The sequence below is a fragment of the Oenanthe melanoleuca genome, chromosome 3 (assembly GCF_029582105.1).
Source record: "Oenanthe melanoleuca isolate GR-GAL-2019-014 chromosome 3, OMel1.0, whole genome shotgun sequence".
Taxonomy (NCBI): Eukaryota; Metazoa; Chordata; class Aves; order Passeriformes; family Muscicapidae; genus Oenanthe; species Oenanthe melanoleuca.
Window position 1 is genome coordinate 100,904,591 of NC_079336.1, and position 16,426 is coordinate 100,921,016.

At 43.1% G+C, this 16,426-nt stretch overlaps 2 protein-coding genes across 13 annotated transcripts in view; both read right to left on the reverse strand.

The window, feature by feature from the left end:
• USP34 (ubiquitin specific peptidase 34) overlaps window positions 1-3,284 on the reverse strand; it is a 110,296-nt gene extending 107,012 nt beyond the window's left edge. For all 10 annotated transcript variants that reach the window (XR_008840170.1, XM_056488179.1, XM_056488181.1 and 7 more), the window contains exon 1: window positions 2,719-3,284. Coding sequence is in view for 9 of the 10 variants with exons in the window: in XM_056488179.1 (XP_056344154.1) it covers window positions 2,719-2,761 (43 nt within the window). In the remaining variant the exon portion in view is untranslated. The remainder of the gene's footprint in view (window positions 1-2,718) is intronic.
• A 6,410-nt stretch (window positions 3,285-9,694) lies between these two features.
• Window positions 9,695-16,426, reverse strand: part of XPO1 (exportin 1) — a 34,656-nt gene continuing 27,924 nt past the window's right edge. For all 3 annotated transcript variants that reach the window (XM_056488186.1, XM_056488184.1, XM_056488185.1), the window contains 9 exons: window positions 16,045-16,179; window positions 14,996-15,179; window positions 13,822-13,928; window positions 13,299-13,493; window positions 12,701-12,869; window positions 11,886-12,020; window positions 11,609-11,768; window positions 11,434-11,530; window positions 9,695-10,745 (listed from right to left, as the gene is read on the reverse strand). In XM_056488186.1, coding sequence (XP_056344161.1) covers window positions 10,599-10,745; window positions 11,434-11,530; window positions 11,609-11,768; window positions 11,886-12,020; window positions 12,701-12,869; window positions 13,299-13,493; window positions 13,822-13,928; window positions 14,996-15,179; window positions 16,045-16,179 — 1,329 coding nt within the window. In that variant the 3' untranslated portion in view covers window positions 9,695-10,598. The remainder of the gene's footprint in view (window positions 10,746-11,433; window positions 11,531-11,608; window positions 11,769-11,885; window positions 12,021-12,700; window positions 12,870-13,298; window positions 13,494-13,821; window positions 13,929-14,995; window positions 15,180-16,044; window positions 16,180-16,426) is intronic.

Below are 16,426 nucleotides of genomic sequence, written 5' to 3' on the forward strand. Positions count from 1 at the left end.
ATCAAATCATAACTTAAAATTACTACTTCTCAGGAAATAACTTCAACATCAGGGAATTTACCGAGTTGAACATGCAGAACAAATGCTGAAAATCAAGATGCTGCAAGAGAACAAAAAGAAATATATACCAAAAAAAACCAACATTGCTGATTCTGAATATTGCCTGCTTCTCATGCTTAACCATAGCAATGTATGTTAAACACATACATGCATGCTTACACACATCTGGCCAAACAAATAAGCTTATCAATCCACAGGTGTCCAGTTCAGCACCTCAGGCAGCCCCTGAGTGCCACAGAGCCAGGACCATGGACTGCCTGTGACAAAAATCAGGATGCAGGACCTGGACATAACCCTGGGCCCTACACAAAGGTCACTGCTGGACAAAATCCCCAGCTCTGCACAATTATGGGGTGTGGGTTAATACTGTAGCAGTTTGCACAGGGAATAATATGCTTCTAATAAAAATGTGCCTGTTTGATGGCAGAGCTGCTCAGTTTCACCCTTCTGTCACCCTCAGCTGGGAACTTCTGAGGAAGAAAACAGGAGTTTCCCACGTGTTCCCTCCCAAACACCACACTGAGAGCTGCTGTCATTCCCCTTTGCAAGTCACCTGTAATGCAATTAGTACCAAATCATATTTTGTAAACATTAGAGCAAATGAAGACAAAGGCCATGTAAAAAGGTTTGGTTTAGCAAGAAAACTCCAAAAGACAAGAGATGCTGATTCCTGGACCTCTCTGAAAACCCTGCTTGGGATGTTCCAGCGAGGAGCTGATCCCAAATGCTCCGTGGGCAGCAAAGGAAGCTGCTGGCAGCCTGTGGCTCACACATTTTGGGCATGACCTCATTCTTTACTACCACTTTTCATTTCTGCTGCAGCGTTTTAAAAACCAAAGCTTGACATCATTTTTGTATTATAAAAGAAACCCTCCCTTCCTCACACCTCAGTCTCATCCAGTGAGAAGGGAGCACCTTTGCCACATGTCTCTGTACCCAAACACACACACCAAACACTTCTGGTAATTTACAAGAGGCTTCTTTCTCTGAAGGGAAGGCCAAACCTGATGTTACTTAAGCAGCACTTTTTGTAATTAACTACATAGTAGCAGTACTTCAGAATTTTCCAAATGGATTTTGACTTTCAAAGACATATTTCCTTCTATTTAACAGCAGAGATATTACTGACATAATGCAGAACCATTAAATTACCCATACCTCAGTTATATATACATATAGATATATCTACATTAAAAAAGGATTCTTAAAGTGATTGAAGACATTGCTTTATCTATAGGGAAATATCTATCTCCATCAATCCCAATTACCTTAAAACACCTGTAAAAATCAATTCATATTGGAATTTCAGGGATTTCTTGAAATATCAAATTTTATGTTCTACTATTTGATCATACCAATCCAAATCAAGTTTAAGCAATGATTACTGATCAACCCATCCAAAGCAAGTGAAGTTTTCTCTTCCAACAAGCAGCTGTCATCATATACAACAGATAATTTAGTCTTATTTTTAACCTACTGTTCAAATAACCATTTGGTGTGTAATATCGACATCGTCTGATTTATTCCAGCCTCTCAGCTCAGAAGTTACTTTTACACCTGCATTTTTACTTCTCAAATGAAATGCTGGCCATCACTGAATGCCCTATTTCCCCAGCAAGAAAGAGGCCAACATCCAACTCCTGTAGGATCCTAGGGAAGAACATACAGCACATGGAAATGGGCCTCAGAAGAGTGAGACAACTCGAACCAAACCCAGTCCTAGGCAGCATTCTGTGCTCCACTCTGCTGGAAAAGGATCTGCAGAGGGTACCTGGGAAAAATGCCATGTTTAAGAGCCGAGATAGTTAAACTTCCCTCTAATCACAAACTTTAGCCGGTAAGTTGTTTCAATTCCTCAGCATCCGTAGAAAAGGTGTTTTTTTTTGGTCTTTGTTCGTGAGGCAGAGCTCCTGAGAAGCCGGGAAGGTAGCTCGGCTGCCACGGAGCGCAGGTTCCAAAGGATACACGAGGCCTACAGGGAATTTCGTGCCCCAAACGCTCCCGATGGCAGCGGCAGCGGGGGGAACACCAGCTGTAGCACCCCTCCGACCATGCCGGCAACACCCGGCCAGAGGGAACTCCGGGAGGGAGCCGGAGGCCACCCCCGAAGCCAAACGCCCGGCAGCACCTTCCCAAGCTCGCCAAGCCGAGCCCGGCTCCTGCAGGCGCCGCTTCCCTCCGAGCTCCGGCAGAATCGGTGCCCGAGGAGCACCTGCACCGCGCACCGAGGCCAGGCACAGGCAGGGGGAGGCAGGATCACCCCGAGCCGCCTTCGCTGCCACTGCTGCTGCTGGGTAAGAGGGACCCAGCCCAGGCCCGGCTGCCCCGGAGCGGCTCCCGGGCAGCTCCTCAGCCCGGCCAGGCCCCGCCGCGGCTGCCGGAGATGCGGATCCCGAGGGAAAGGAGGGATGGAGCGGGGACACGGCGGCGGCAGGCCCGCCCCAGGCCGCGGGGAGGAAAGGGGGAAGGAAGCGGCGAGCAGGGCATGGAGGGAGCTCCTCCATGGCACGGGAGAGAGGGAACCCCGCGGCCGGCAGGCCCGAGGCGGGCGGGGAGAGGCGAGGAGGGAGGCGAAGCGCGGCTGTAACCCGGTGCAGAGGAGGGTCCGCGGGGTCCCGGCCCGGGGGGAGGGAAGCGGGGGAGGGCGGCCGCACTTACTCTCATTTAACACCTCCAGCAGCTCGGCGCAGCTCTCACACATTGTTCATTAACAGCAGCAGCCGCCGCCGCCGCCTCCTCCCGACCATTGATTGATCCGCTCGGTGCTGCTGATTGATGATTGATGGGGGCCGGGGCGGGGGTCACCGGGGGGGAGGGGAGGGAGGGGGCGGGAAGGAATAGGAAGAGAAGGGGGGGGGGGGGGAGAGGCAGGGGCCGGTCTGGGATCCGGGGCGGCTGATCAATGCAAATGAGCCTGTGGTGGCGGCGGCAGCGGCGGGGAGGAGGAGGAGGAGGAGGAGAAGCCGAGTCACTCACTGGCTCCCAGGGACTCCACGCGCCGCCATTTTGCTGAGGGGGAAGGAGGAGGAGGAGGGGACGGGAGCGAAGGGGGGGACAGGGCGCTCGGGCGCCGCTCGGCAGTTTCCGACCAGGCAGGAGGAGGCGAAGGTGGCCGAGTCCCTCCTCCTCCCTTTTCCCTCTCGCCCCGCCTTCCCACCGCGGCTCCGAGCGGCGGGATGGCGAGCGGGGAGGAGGAGGCGAGGGGGCGGGAGGGTAAAATGGCGGCGGCGGCGGTTGGGCGCGCGCCCGGGGAAGGGCGGGAAGCGCCTGTCCCTGCCCTCTCCCTGCCCCCTTCCCGCCTCCCGCCGCCGGGAATCTCCGCCGGGAACGCGCGCACGCCGCCGCTGTCACAGCGCCGGGGGAGCGGCTTCACTGCCCGCCCCTTCCCTTCCATTCCCTTCCCTCGCTGGGGCCGCCTGCAGCCGCCGCGCTCGCCGGGCTGCCTGGGGGACCTCCCGCCTGAAGGGAGCGCTTAGCACGCCGAGCCGAGCTCCGCAGCGAGGAAGCTCCCGGCTTCCAGGCGGGTTTCCAGGTCTTTTGGGTGGTTTATTGGCGTTTTCCGCCGGCGGGGCGCGGGACGGAAGAGCCGCCGCCATCTCCTTCCCGCCCAGCGCGGCTGAGGGGAGCGGGGGCACCTGTGGGCGCCGCCGGCCCGGACCCCCAAAATTCGAGCGTTTGGGGGCCACGGTAGCGTTTTCTGCTAATAACTAATTTACTTTTACCTCGTAGTTTTCCGCCCTGGTTTGTTTTGTTTTCTTTTTTTTTTTTTTTTTTTTTTGCCTCCCTTCTTGCTCCGTGATTTACACTATACAATGAGTAATGGCATGTGTGACTGGCTGGGAATAGCCTTTTCTAAATAAAAGACACGGTCAAAATAAACGAAAAACTTTAATTGTTAAGGATACATAATGTATGCTGTTACAACTACCAGTTAGTTCACTCTGCCTCGGGTGTACGAGCTTTTAAACCCGTGGATGACAAATTTTCAGGCAAACATCTGTTTTCTATTTAAAAAGCCCAACCCTTTTTATTTTTTTTTGCCGTCTCTCAATCCTGCTCCCTCTCCCAGGTACATGTAACTGGAATATGGATCACATGATAGATCCTGGCTGGCTTTTCTCCCCAAAGTAGGCACTTCCCGAGGATTAAGCGCTCATTTTTTATTTCTGTAGTACCACCCAGTGGTGAGTCCGTGTGTTACTCCAAACCCTTCGAGTTTACCGACCTGTACATAGGATTAAAAACCCAAATCTATTAATAGCCGCAATGCAGATGCAATAGAGTTTAGTAGAAAAGTCAAACGGAATCACCAAATAAGGTAGGGAAAAACCCCCAAAAAGTTGTTTTGAATTCCTCAGTGGCTGCCTCATATTTTTTCCACGTGAAATAAATCTGATGGCATTGCTGAGATGCAGTTCTGGGTTTGTTTTTTTAATTTCAAGTGCATATTTATCCAGGCTGATAACACCGTGGTGGTTGTGTGTGTAACCTCCCATTCCAGGGCACAGAATGCTCACCTCAAAACAATCCTCGAGGCATCACTTTGTTAAACAAAGGCAAAAATTCTGCTGCTGTTTAAAAGTAAAAGATGTAAACAGGTAGAGAACAGCTACAGTGCAAGTCAGAAATATTCTAGACTTGTTACTACTTGGTTTTGAAATACTTTCAAGTTCGGTTTATCAATGATAGCCGTTCCTAAATATTCCCTGCTGAAATTTCCTTTTACTGTTTAAACTAATACAGAAAATTAATTTTAGAGTCTACAGGAGATACAGATTTCTTGTCTGTCACTTTAATTCACGTAACATGTTAATGCAATTGTATTTCAAATGGGAGTAACAAAGGGTAGTAATACGAGAGGATGAAGAGTAAAAACCTAAAAACTGATCTTGCTCCTTAGATTTAATTTACAGATGTTTTAATTCCTGACAGTGTCTTGTATTTTCCATTGATAGAAATCTGACCACCACGAGCTAGTTAGCTATTAAACTAACTGGTTATGTCACTAAATCTCCATAATAATAACTATTTAATAGCTAACTGGTTTAGTTATTAAAATGACACAGATGTACTGGACCCTGTAAAGCTTTTCTTGCTCTTTTCATCTCTTCCAGCTAGCCTCAGAATTCATAAGGGAAGAATAAAAGGAGTCCAGAACGTTGCAATTATGTTCTGCTCCTGTCTGAATTAATGTAGTGGCCACCTTTCTGTTCTACAGCACCGATTTCAAAGCTTGAGGTCCATCAAAAGGTAGATCAGAGGATTTTATGTTGTGAATCTACATGCTAGTTTTCACTTGATGTTGTGCTGCCTTACCTTCTCTTCTGTGTGTCCACTGTATTTCAGCTCTTGTAGAACACCTCATTCTACAATCTGCAACATCTGATTTGAATTTGCACTTTTCTCTCTGCTCTTTCTTCCTTATATAGGCCCTGCAGTAACTTTTTGTAGCAGACTCAAAGGAACAGCCAGAACATCTTCCAAGATGGTTTTCCTGAGCAATCAGCTGTCTGATCTGAGTGCAGCACCACGTAAACACCAGAGTCAGCAGAAGGGACCTTCTGGAGCATGGTGTCACATGCCAAGCTCAAGGAATACAGCAAGAAGAGTGACCTTGAGTCACTCCTGCTTTTGAGCAGAACAGAATATTGAAAGCCTGGTTCCTTTTACTGCACATTCTTTTTTTTTTTTTGTTTTTTTTTTAAGCTAGAGACTAAATTGAATTCTTTTAAATTAAATGTTGGTTTTCAAGCTGAAGACAAGACCTGTCAGTGCCCTGGTTACAGAGATCATCAGCCTCCTGCTCTAGCATGCTTTGTTTTTCCTCTTAACCTTTATTCTCTCCGTGTACCATCCCAGCAAGGTTGTTTTATCCCCAGGAGGCCTCTTCCCTTCCTCTGGCTGCAGTGCTCCTCAGCTGGGAATATTTACTCTGGGAAAGTGCCAACACAGTTCTTTTAGTTCTTCTAGAGGAGTAACTTAGATAAATGCAAGACTTGGGCAAAACTAAAATTCTTAATTTAAGTTTGGGACTAGATTAAGAGCAAGAAAATGAATTTCCAAAATTCACATCCCAACACTGAGCTATTAAACTGGAGTCTAGTTAAATCAGTGACCTGGTGCCTGGGATGCTGCTGGAAACCACTGCAAGCCACCAGCAACAGAATCAGTTTAAATTTACCCACATTTAAGTTTCAGCACTTGACTTTCATTGCTCTTTTAGCATTCTAAACTTTTTAACAGGGTTTATGTCTAACTAGACTCTGGTGTGCAGCACCCTGAGAAGACAAATGCAAATTTATTTACCCCAAATAGTACAGGACACTCAAAATTTGGCCACATATATCATGTAAGTACAGAGGAGGCATTTCTGAGCATGAGACACTGTCTCCAGAAACTGAACCACTACCAAAGTGGTCCAGGCAGCTTCTGCTTTACATTTGTACCTCTTTGGGACTTTTTAGTGGTGAAACCTACATTTGCAATGTTCCATTGGAGAACTTTTCCTGTCTGGTTAGCAATGTCCATGTTAAAGTAACCAGCATTGGGGTCCAACACAGCTCTCCAACACATGAGGGAAAATTTTAGCTCCCCTCCCTACTCCAGCTGTAAAATTGGTCTATTCTTCTTGATAATCTTTGCTGAAATCACAAGATCCACCAAAGACTGCAGACTTCAGGACTCAGGAAAAGCTGAGACTATTGAAAAGGATTTAAGGTTTAAAGGGTGTTCATAACCAAAATCCAGGCCCCCCCATAGATATTGATGTGAGACTGGGAAGAGATTAGCCAAGAGATAACCCAGGAAAAAGTGCTGGGTGATTTTTACTTATAAGAGTAAATCAAAGTGAAAATCTGAGTGTCTCGTTTTCTTCCATACTCTTAACCTCCAAAATACTCCTCAATCCCATATTTCCCTGTACAGACTTAGACCAAAAAAAGTGCTCACAGGTTTGTAGGTGTGAAATCTGGGACTTTAGGTAGCTTGCATTGTATATGGGATAATGGCTTGAAAAGTTACTCCTTTAACAGGAGTGGCTGAGCTTTTTCCCAAAGGAACCCTGCTGACAGGGACATGTCTTGAAGCTGGAAAGCCTAAAAATAAATTCAGTCTTGAGGAATGAAATGCAGAGGTGCATTCCTGATGGGCAGGATTGTTCTTTTACTGATGGTTTTTAAAGAGCCACCTCCCAAGTTTCAGTTTAGCTCCATAACACCTAGACAAAGCTAGTAAGGGGAGAAGGAAGTTTAGCCACACCTTCCAGCACACCCCAGGAGTCTGGGACCAGTAATCATCACTTACCCAGTGATAAATGGACTCTGGGACAGTCTGGTCCCTCACCACAGCACCAAGGCAAATTCCTCACCTCAAGCATTTTAATGCATCATTTTCAGTGTATCTTACTCTCTTTTTTCCCCCCTTAAGCTGAAGTTTTTTTGCCTTTCCAGTGCCAAAAACTATCAGCAGTAACTTTTAAAGCTTCCTAAAGAGATGAGCATTTCTAAAGCTTTTTTTTTGCATAAATATTAGCTTTATTGGAAAATAGTTCACTTAAACCAATCAGATTAACACACACCAAATTATTCTAGTTTAAAAAAACCAAAACCAACTAACCTAAAATGCTTTGGAAGATAATCTGCTTCAGTTACAGTAGCAAACACATCATGGCAGCCTGAAACAAGTACTTGGGGTGTCTTCATCAGCTGACAATCAATCCATGTAAACACAGAAAACACCCCAAAATATTTGTATTTATCAATGTACCTGGAGTACACAGAACTGTTTTGTTTTTCTTTTCTTTTTTTTTTTTTTTTTTTTTTGTAAAATCTGTATAGAAATATGCACAAAACATTGGTTTACATATAATTACAATTTATGGAGATGTTTATATGATGGTTCATGCTTTTTATCCATATATTTTGATTTACAGAGTGTGCATTAGAACTAGAACTTTCTTAGATGTACATTGTCTTATTTTTTTTTCACATTCAAGATAACTGCACTAGAAATATGCACACACACAAGTCAAATCTTTAATGGTATCCAGAACTCTACAGAAGCTGCATTTTTATAGCAGCTGCAGAGATCAGGGAAAGGCACCAATTATCTTAAGAGAACAAGACAAGACCACAGTAAATTTTTAGATCTAAAAGGGAAGCAAAACCTAAGATTAGAATATTGTTACTGGAGAACTCACAAGGTATCAAAATAACCAAACAACTCTTTTCTGAATCAACATAAAAATACACTTTGGGTTTGTTGTTTGCGAGTTTAGGTCACATTTAAATCTTCAGTGAACAACCAGCCCATGAGCCTCAGCCTAAATTCAACCTTGAAGGAAGGTGCATAAACACATGTATGTATTTTTGTTCAGAACTGTTCTGAATGCAGTTAATGCCACCTCACATCAGAACCAGTTCAGCGTTCAGCTGTGACTCACGGGATGTGATCTGCTATTGGCGGGCTCCATTTCCATTTTAATAACCTCTTCTTACTTCTCTGCACAGCTTTTGGTAATCTGTAGCTCTAATGCTGCCACTCAGCCTGCTCACAAGCCATTTCATGTCCTTGCCAGATGTGTCCTTCAACAGGACTTCAACTGCTGCACTTTAAACTGCCCAACAAAGACAATATTGCCTTGAGGGTGGAGCAGAAAGCTCCACGTTGGTGGGAAGACATGAAAAAGCTGGAACTGGGAGCTTTAAGGAGAGTAGGAAATGGTTTCTGTAACTCTGGCAGTAATTTAGAGTTTGGGAGGCTGTAGGCAGTCCCAGCCACGGGGGTTTGAGGAGGTCTCCAAGCTCACAGTGCCACTGCCAAGGCCCTTCCCGTGGGAGCAGCTGAGCTTTGCCAGGGTAAAACACACAGGGAGATGTCACAGACACAGAGGGGCCGAGACTCCAGCCTGGAAACATTCCAGGCACAGCTACATCCTACAGGAACACGGCTAACTCATGCACTTCTACTGCAAAGGAAAACACAGCACAAAGTCCATAACTACAGCACCCAAAGTGACACACAACAGCCCCACGCCTGCCTGGCTCCCGTGACAGCTCTCTGACATCCCAGCAACAGCCTGGAGACTGGACACCAAATCCACGGAGAAACTTGGGGAGAGCTCGACACCGACGTGAGAGAACAGAGACAAGACACGACAGAGATGGGGAAGCCAAGACTGTACACAACCTTAGTGTTCATACTGCTTCATAAATCTGTGAAAATCATTTAACTACAAAACTTTAGGTAGAAAAATAACCGTAGATCTCGTCTACACATGTTATTAACATGGACTATTATTAACTGTTTAGTCAAGATACAGTGCAATACCTCTTTGAAATAAATTGCAAAGAGTCCAGAGAGAAAAAGAGCAAGAGTACCTCATTCCTGGCATTTTATAGTAACGTGGTATGGAATAGTTATCCATGGAGGTAAGTCAGAACAGCTACTGTACTTCCAAATGGAACCCAACTTAGTTCATGGTAACTTCAAGCACAACCAAAGTCCTTGAGATGAGGCAAGCCAGAAGCAACAGTTATCTAGACCTCAAGGAGCTTTTCCTACGCCTTCAAATACAAATCTTAAATACGATCACAGCATTTTCATCCAATAAAAGAATAAGCCAAAGAAAGAAAAATAAATGTAAACCAAGTTTATTTTGCTCTTAAGTAGTGTTCTTTAAGCACTACAGCATGGTAAACAATGTAAATTAGTATAAGTCATCTCAAAAGCCAGTTTTTTTTTTTTATTTTATGAGTTGTTAAAAAGATGCAGCCTATTCTAACAGGATAAATATTTTAACCATTTCACTTCGAGTTAATGAAGGCTCACAAATGAGCAACACTCCTCATTGAGGAAAACAAAAAGCTGTTGTCGACAAAGCGACAGCACACACACAAAAACAAAAAAACTGTGTAAAAATAACTAACTGTACTGTGTTCCCATACTCTTTAGAAGTTGCTTTACAATGGGATGATATGCACATGATCTTGCTGCAAACTTGCCATACAACTTGCAAATACACGTAGCCTATAGCCTTACCACTCAGTCCAGAAAGCTGCTAACTGATCAGAACAAACGCAGCACTAGGATCCTCTGCTTAACAATTCATTCAATCTGCTTTACTCTTTACCTTTTCTCCTAGACTGCAGGACAGACTAGAAAGAAAATTACTCCGAATTAAAAATCGATACTCTTACAGGAAATTGTATTATTTTGCAATATAGTCTTTTACAAGTTACGTTTTGCCTATTTTCCCCTTAGCCACAAAATGGGCATGAAGTAATTACTTTGAAAATGCCTTAATTTTCAACTTCATGCAAATCTAAATAAAGATGACCAAACAAAAGCTTAAACAATGGAAGGATATTTCACAGAAAATTTCTTATACAAAAAACACATAAGAAAAAGGGCCACTAGGTGACATTTTAATTTACAAATTGGCATCATTTTGGTCAACAAATATCCAAGTGCTGTTTTCTTCTATCACAACAAAGTAGCTGTACAGAAAGAAAACTGCAAAACTTGTTTTATTTTTGTTTTTAATCGCACATCTCCTCAGGAATTTCATGTGGATTAAGGATGCCAGGTACAGACATCTGAAGTTTATGCTTCTCCTCTTGAGCCTGCCGAAGGGCTGTTTCTCTCTCCTCCAAGAATAAGTCTGATGTGTCTTCACCTGCAAATTCCTGGGATAATTCACACAGAAACATCAGTTTATTGTCAAGTGCTTAAGGCAGAGTAATAGCTTCCAAAATTATACAGGATACATCTTCCCTTCCTGTTCTCTGACAGGCTACTTGCATGGTTTTCTGTTCCTAAGGTCACAATTAAAAAAAAGCAGTATTTAAAGAAATTCACCATGTGTTACAGAATGGCATGCCAAACCCAGCATCTGGAGTGTATTACCATTAAAGCAGAATCGTTACAATTCTGAAATACTGACAATTGCAGTCTCAAAACAAATTAAACTATTTCCTACAACCTTATCATTCCAAAAAATAAAGGCATAGCATTAGTGCAGTGAATTTCAAAACTGGTCCCAATTCCAAGGAGAATGAAAAAAAATCAGGTTAAAACCAACTTATTTCCCATTAGATTTAGTTCTTCAGTTGCCCTAAGAAATAAGGATTGTGTGCACAATGTAGAACAAAAGCAATGACATTTAAGCCCAATTTGTGAAATTAAATCCCAGTGAAACAGGTTCCATGAACACCACTTGGTCACACACACCACTGGACAGAGCTCTCATTGCATTCTAAAAAGATGCAAAATAACTTTTATTCCTCAAACAAACACTGACTCCACACTGTCCTGTGTGACAAAATCCTGCTGAAAAGAGTTTTTTATTTCTTGAGAAAAGCATGACAAACATACCTTGATCTGGACCAGGAAATCCCTTAGGTGTTCCTTGAAGGCAGGAATATCCTGGTTTAAACTGAAGAGTCCTGTTACGAACAGCTTAACCTGGGCACTAACAGCAAACACATCAGTTAGAACTCCAGCAAGTAAGAACCCACTGAGAAGCATGAATGAATCATGGCAGACTTACTCTTGCAGGTGAGGAAATGCAGATTTGAGGAGATTAGCCACGTACTCCTGAATAAACATTTGGTTGTTCACTGGGTTTCCAGGGTTTAAAGGAGTACTTATTTTTCCCTCTTCTACCAAGTTGAACATGTACGCGAGGATTGACGCATGCATTGTCAAACCTGCACGGATCAAAGCCAGAAACACCCAGTGGTTATTCAGAACAGGATGTGTGACATTATTTTGATGTTCAGAGGGATGGCTTGCAGCAGCTGCCTCACTCACAGGCACATTCTCACCTGCAGTGTGCGAGGTGTCTGTGACCACAGAGAAGATGTGCTGGAGGATATCGCAGAAATACGTCTGATAGAAACTCTGGGCAGCCGTCTCCTCCTGTGCTACGTTCTGGAGTAGGGTATAAAGGATCTGAAGTCCTGCAAAAAAGCAATAAAAAAGGTGACCAAGAGAACAACATTCCAACAGCTGGGAGATTTCGGTCTTTTCCAGAACAACAGAAATCCCAAGAAATCCTGAAGGGCAGCAGGATGCCCAGCATGGCACAGATGATGGTTTGGTGAGGCACTGCCTCCCACACATGCCACACCCCTTCAACTTCATTATACTATGATTAGGATATCATTAGATAAAGACCCAATCACACCATTTGATAAGCAAAACCCTCTACCCAATAGTGTTGGCTATTTCAACAAGAAAAGATGTTTTAATGTTTGGCTTGAAATAGAAACTTCAATTGCTTTACTTGGTGAAATGCAACTGAAAAACACCCTTTTCCCCCATCTCTAAATGGCTAAAAGAATCACCGGTTTCACAATTTTTTGTGGCACCATTTTAACCTGCTGCATCTGTTCAGCCATTTCAGAAAGGTGTCAATGCTCACATGGCAAAGAAAGCAAGGAGAAATTGTAATAGTACTCTCTTCCAGCTACAGGAATCGCACAACCAAACATCCCAGCCCATCCATGGATCCCTGGCTGGCACCTTGAAACTGTGACAGAATTCTATCCTTGTTCAAATGCAGAATCATGTGATCAAGTTTGATTAAAGAAAATGAACAACAAAAAATCTCTGATCTGTATTAAACACTTCCATTTACCTGTATCTGCAACGTTTCTCATTGTGTGTTTGAAAGCCCAAATAATAGAATCCAGGACAAGTTTGAACTGTGCAGGTGGAATGGCCAGGAAGGCTGGGAAGCAGTGAGAATTTACAGCTTGGAGTAGCAAGAAGAAGTTTGTTCTATGTTCAGGATATTCTTCAAAGTCCTAGAAGGGAAAGGGGGAAAAAGCCAAGTCTCCATAAATTCCATCGTAGCATCTTCCATTAAACAGAGCAAGTCAGTACATACTGCAGATTTAGTGAGGAAATACTTAACTGAGCAGTAGTGGTGCTCTTACATTTTAAATATTTATCAATTTTAGCAGTTAGTCCTACACTGACATTTGACTTCTGCTTGCAGAAATGCAGCACTCCAGAAAAATTACTAATGGCTTAAATCAAGAGCTAATCAGAGAAGTTTAAAGCAGTTTAAGAGCTCTAACTACCCAGCTCAACTATAAAACAAATACGCTCATTTGAGCAGAAATTTGGTCACGCGCCACAAATGAGCTCTGTGACTGGGAAAAACACGAATCAGGAGACCCCACAGGTTGCTTCAAAGGAGATGTCTTATCTCAGGTTTGAAATAGAAATACCTTGTTGATCATGTTTAATGTGCACTCAAAAACAGCATCGAAGATCTGAGGTATTTCAGCAGTGATGTGTCCCCCCAGCTTGTTGACAATGATAGCCATGGTACTGAGCACCTCGGGCTCCCGAGCGGCCGGGACGTTCCGCTGGTAGTCGATGAGAACTGCATCCAACAACGGAGGAACAAAGTTTTCAGCTACCTGGTTGGAAGAGTAAGCCAGGTTATAGCAGTGCAGCTACTGAGCAAAGTCTCCAGCACAGTTTGTAGCCAAGTTCCTCCTTCAGTTACAGGTGACATTTTTCCTAAGGACGTTGAAGTTCCATCCTCTGTCTCCATCTTAAATCTCCTTGACTCCCTTTAACATTACTCTCAGTTAAGATTAACTAAAGTATCTCAAACATTGCTCAGGCTTACCTTATTATATTTTACACACTCCCTGAAGCAAGATCCTGTGACCAACAACTGAACACAAAGCAGAGTTCCCAGTTCTGTCTTAGGAGATATTTGTATAAAATGCATCCACTTACCATCTGCGGATCATTGGACCTGCTCACCCAGCCAGAAATTAATTTTAAAGTTTCCCTTTTTACAGTCCTCATACTTCTAATCAAGGGCTGCTTTGTTACCATTTCACCTGGAAAATTTTAAAGCTTCAGTTAATTGTGTGAGGTGTCAAAAAAAACCCCACAAACAAACAAACAAACAAACAAAAAAAAAACAAAAAACAAACCAAACAAACACCAAAAAACCCACCAAATTAACTTGATATTAACAAAACTGAGAGTACTTGATTTTTATATCTGAATGACAAAGACTAATAAAGACTTCCTTTATCTTCAGTCTTTGCCAGTTGTAAAAACATTCTCTGAGGCAACTGCAATCACAGCAGTTGCTGCCTGGAGTTCACCAGGCCCATAGCCCCAGCAACTGCTTCCTCAACTTCACTGTGTCTGGCAATGATGAATTCTGGCCATTAGATCAGCTGAATGAAAAGTTATTGATTTCTCTGCCAGTTTTATTCTGAATTCCAAGAAACTGCTTCAAGGTAAACCAGCTGCATTTAACATTCCAATTTGCAGGTACATCTTGTGCACTGGCCAGAAAAGTGGGCACAGCACACAATTCAGCAACTGACTCATTTCATCTTGTAATGAACTACTACAGAAGAACATTCTACTGTGATGCCACAGGCCCTAAAGTTAGCTGGTAAAAATAAGGGAGGTAATTGAGAATTCCTTCTGTGATTGCAAGCCTGGTTTACCATGACTTTCAGGTACCTTTACTCATTACGTTTCTGCAAGACAGCCTTGTAGCAGCAGTCTCATCCCAAAACCCTGCTGACATCTTCTCAAGGAATGAATGAGATTCTATTTCCAGAAAGTCCTTTAATACTCAATCCCAGAGCAAGCTAAAAGAACATAGGCTACACTGCATCTCAGCAAGATGTTTATTAATTCTAAGTAAGCACCCCTGGTCTTCTGCATTCTCCTAAACTTGTTCATTTATAGATGTTTCTTCCTCCCTCTAAAGCTGGGAGTTCTTTATTTGAATACAATGTTAGCAAACAAAGATTTAAGTGAGCACTTCCAGTCCTCCTCCACTCTCCTGAACAGTAAAATTAAACCTAACTGGGATGTACTCTGAAACCTAATGGCAGACACTGCCAAACCTCATTTTCAGGAAGAACATGGAATTTCTTACCATTAGCCTGAATAGCTGCAGAAATATTTTCACTTAGGCACTTGTACACATTCAGCATATCTAAATAAATTCTTCCAAGCTGAATCACAAAGGGGTGGCCAACTGCTTTACATGCTCGTACATTGGTTTTCAGAATGCTACCAAGCTGCTTAACTGTTTCAGGATCCTTTAGAATATCAACATTCTGTGAAAAAAGTTAAGAGTTCATCCTCATTAGTGAATACAACCACCCTTTGGCTTTCAATATAAAAGCCAAGTTTAAACAATTTATTTTATACACTGCCTTAAAGAATAGATCACTCAAATTTATGGACTTTTTTATAGAGATCCTGCAGTTTATTTCATGGCATTTGGCACTACCTCCAACAGAGCCAGGATAAAACTTCATTTCAGTCTGCTTTTCTGCAGAATTATTTTTGCTGCAGTGCTACAAGCACTATTCTAGTTAGAGAAAGAAGAAAAACTAAGGAGATTAAAAAGTTGAAAACTGATAGAAGGGGTACAAAGGAAATGCAGTGTGTTCTTGGGAGAAGTCAGGGTAGGAAAAGTAACTTAAGCTTGCTTAAGTTTCAGGCCCCTAATTAGATTAACTGCAAATGGATTGTCTCTAAGGAACAACAGTCTTGCATTTCACAAATGTATAGAGATAAAAGTATTTTCAAAACACTGAAAGAAATAAAAGATAAAGTAAGAAAATATGTACTTTAAGAGAATGTCTGGAGAAGAAAGGAAGAACAGTGAACAGTATTTTTAGCATTTTAACTTTTCTGTTACCCAAAAGCCAAGTGAAAGAGAAGCATTAGAAAAAACTACTGAAATGAAGTCTGTACAGTAACAGATTATAGTTTAAATCAGAACTAAACAAGTATTTATTTTGTCATTTAAGTCTCCTCTCTCAAAATAACGCCTTCATTTTCATCTCAATCTCTGTCAGCCATCAAATAATGAAGTCCAGCCCAACTCTGTGAGAAAAATACAACCAGGGGAGGGCAAACATTTAGCAGGGCTTTTGACCTGAACACAGGACACATTTAAATGGAAGAGCTCACCTTTGTTGCCTGCTGAATGATGCTGTCCCACACCTGGTTGGGCAGCAACATGTACTTTTCTATCAGATGCTCCTGCACAGTCTGGTCTGTCTGTGCCCCAATCATGTATCCAACAGCTTCATAAAATGTGTGCACCTGATGGGAACAGCAACACCACAAACACCAAGGTTAAAAAGCACTAAGGAAAAACTCAGTCTTACCAGACATGCCTGAACTGTGCACTGGCTCCCATCAATCCTGGAAGTATCCTTTTCCAGGTGCTAGATCCACTCTGCCTGATGTTTACTACACTGGGGGCAGGTGCACACTACTCTCATTTCATCAGCCATGCCCTTCCCAGACAGCTTCCCTTTCCTTTTTTGGAAAGGACTGGATTTTGGAT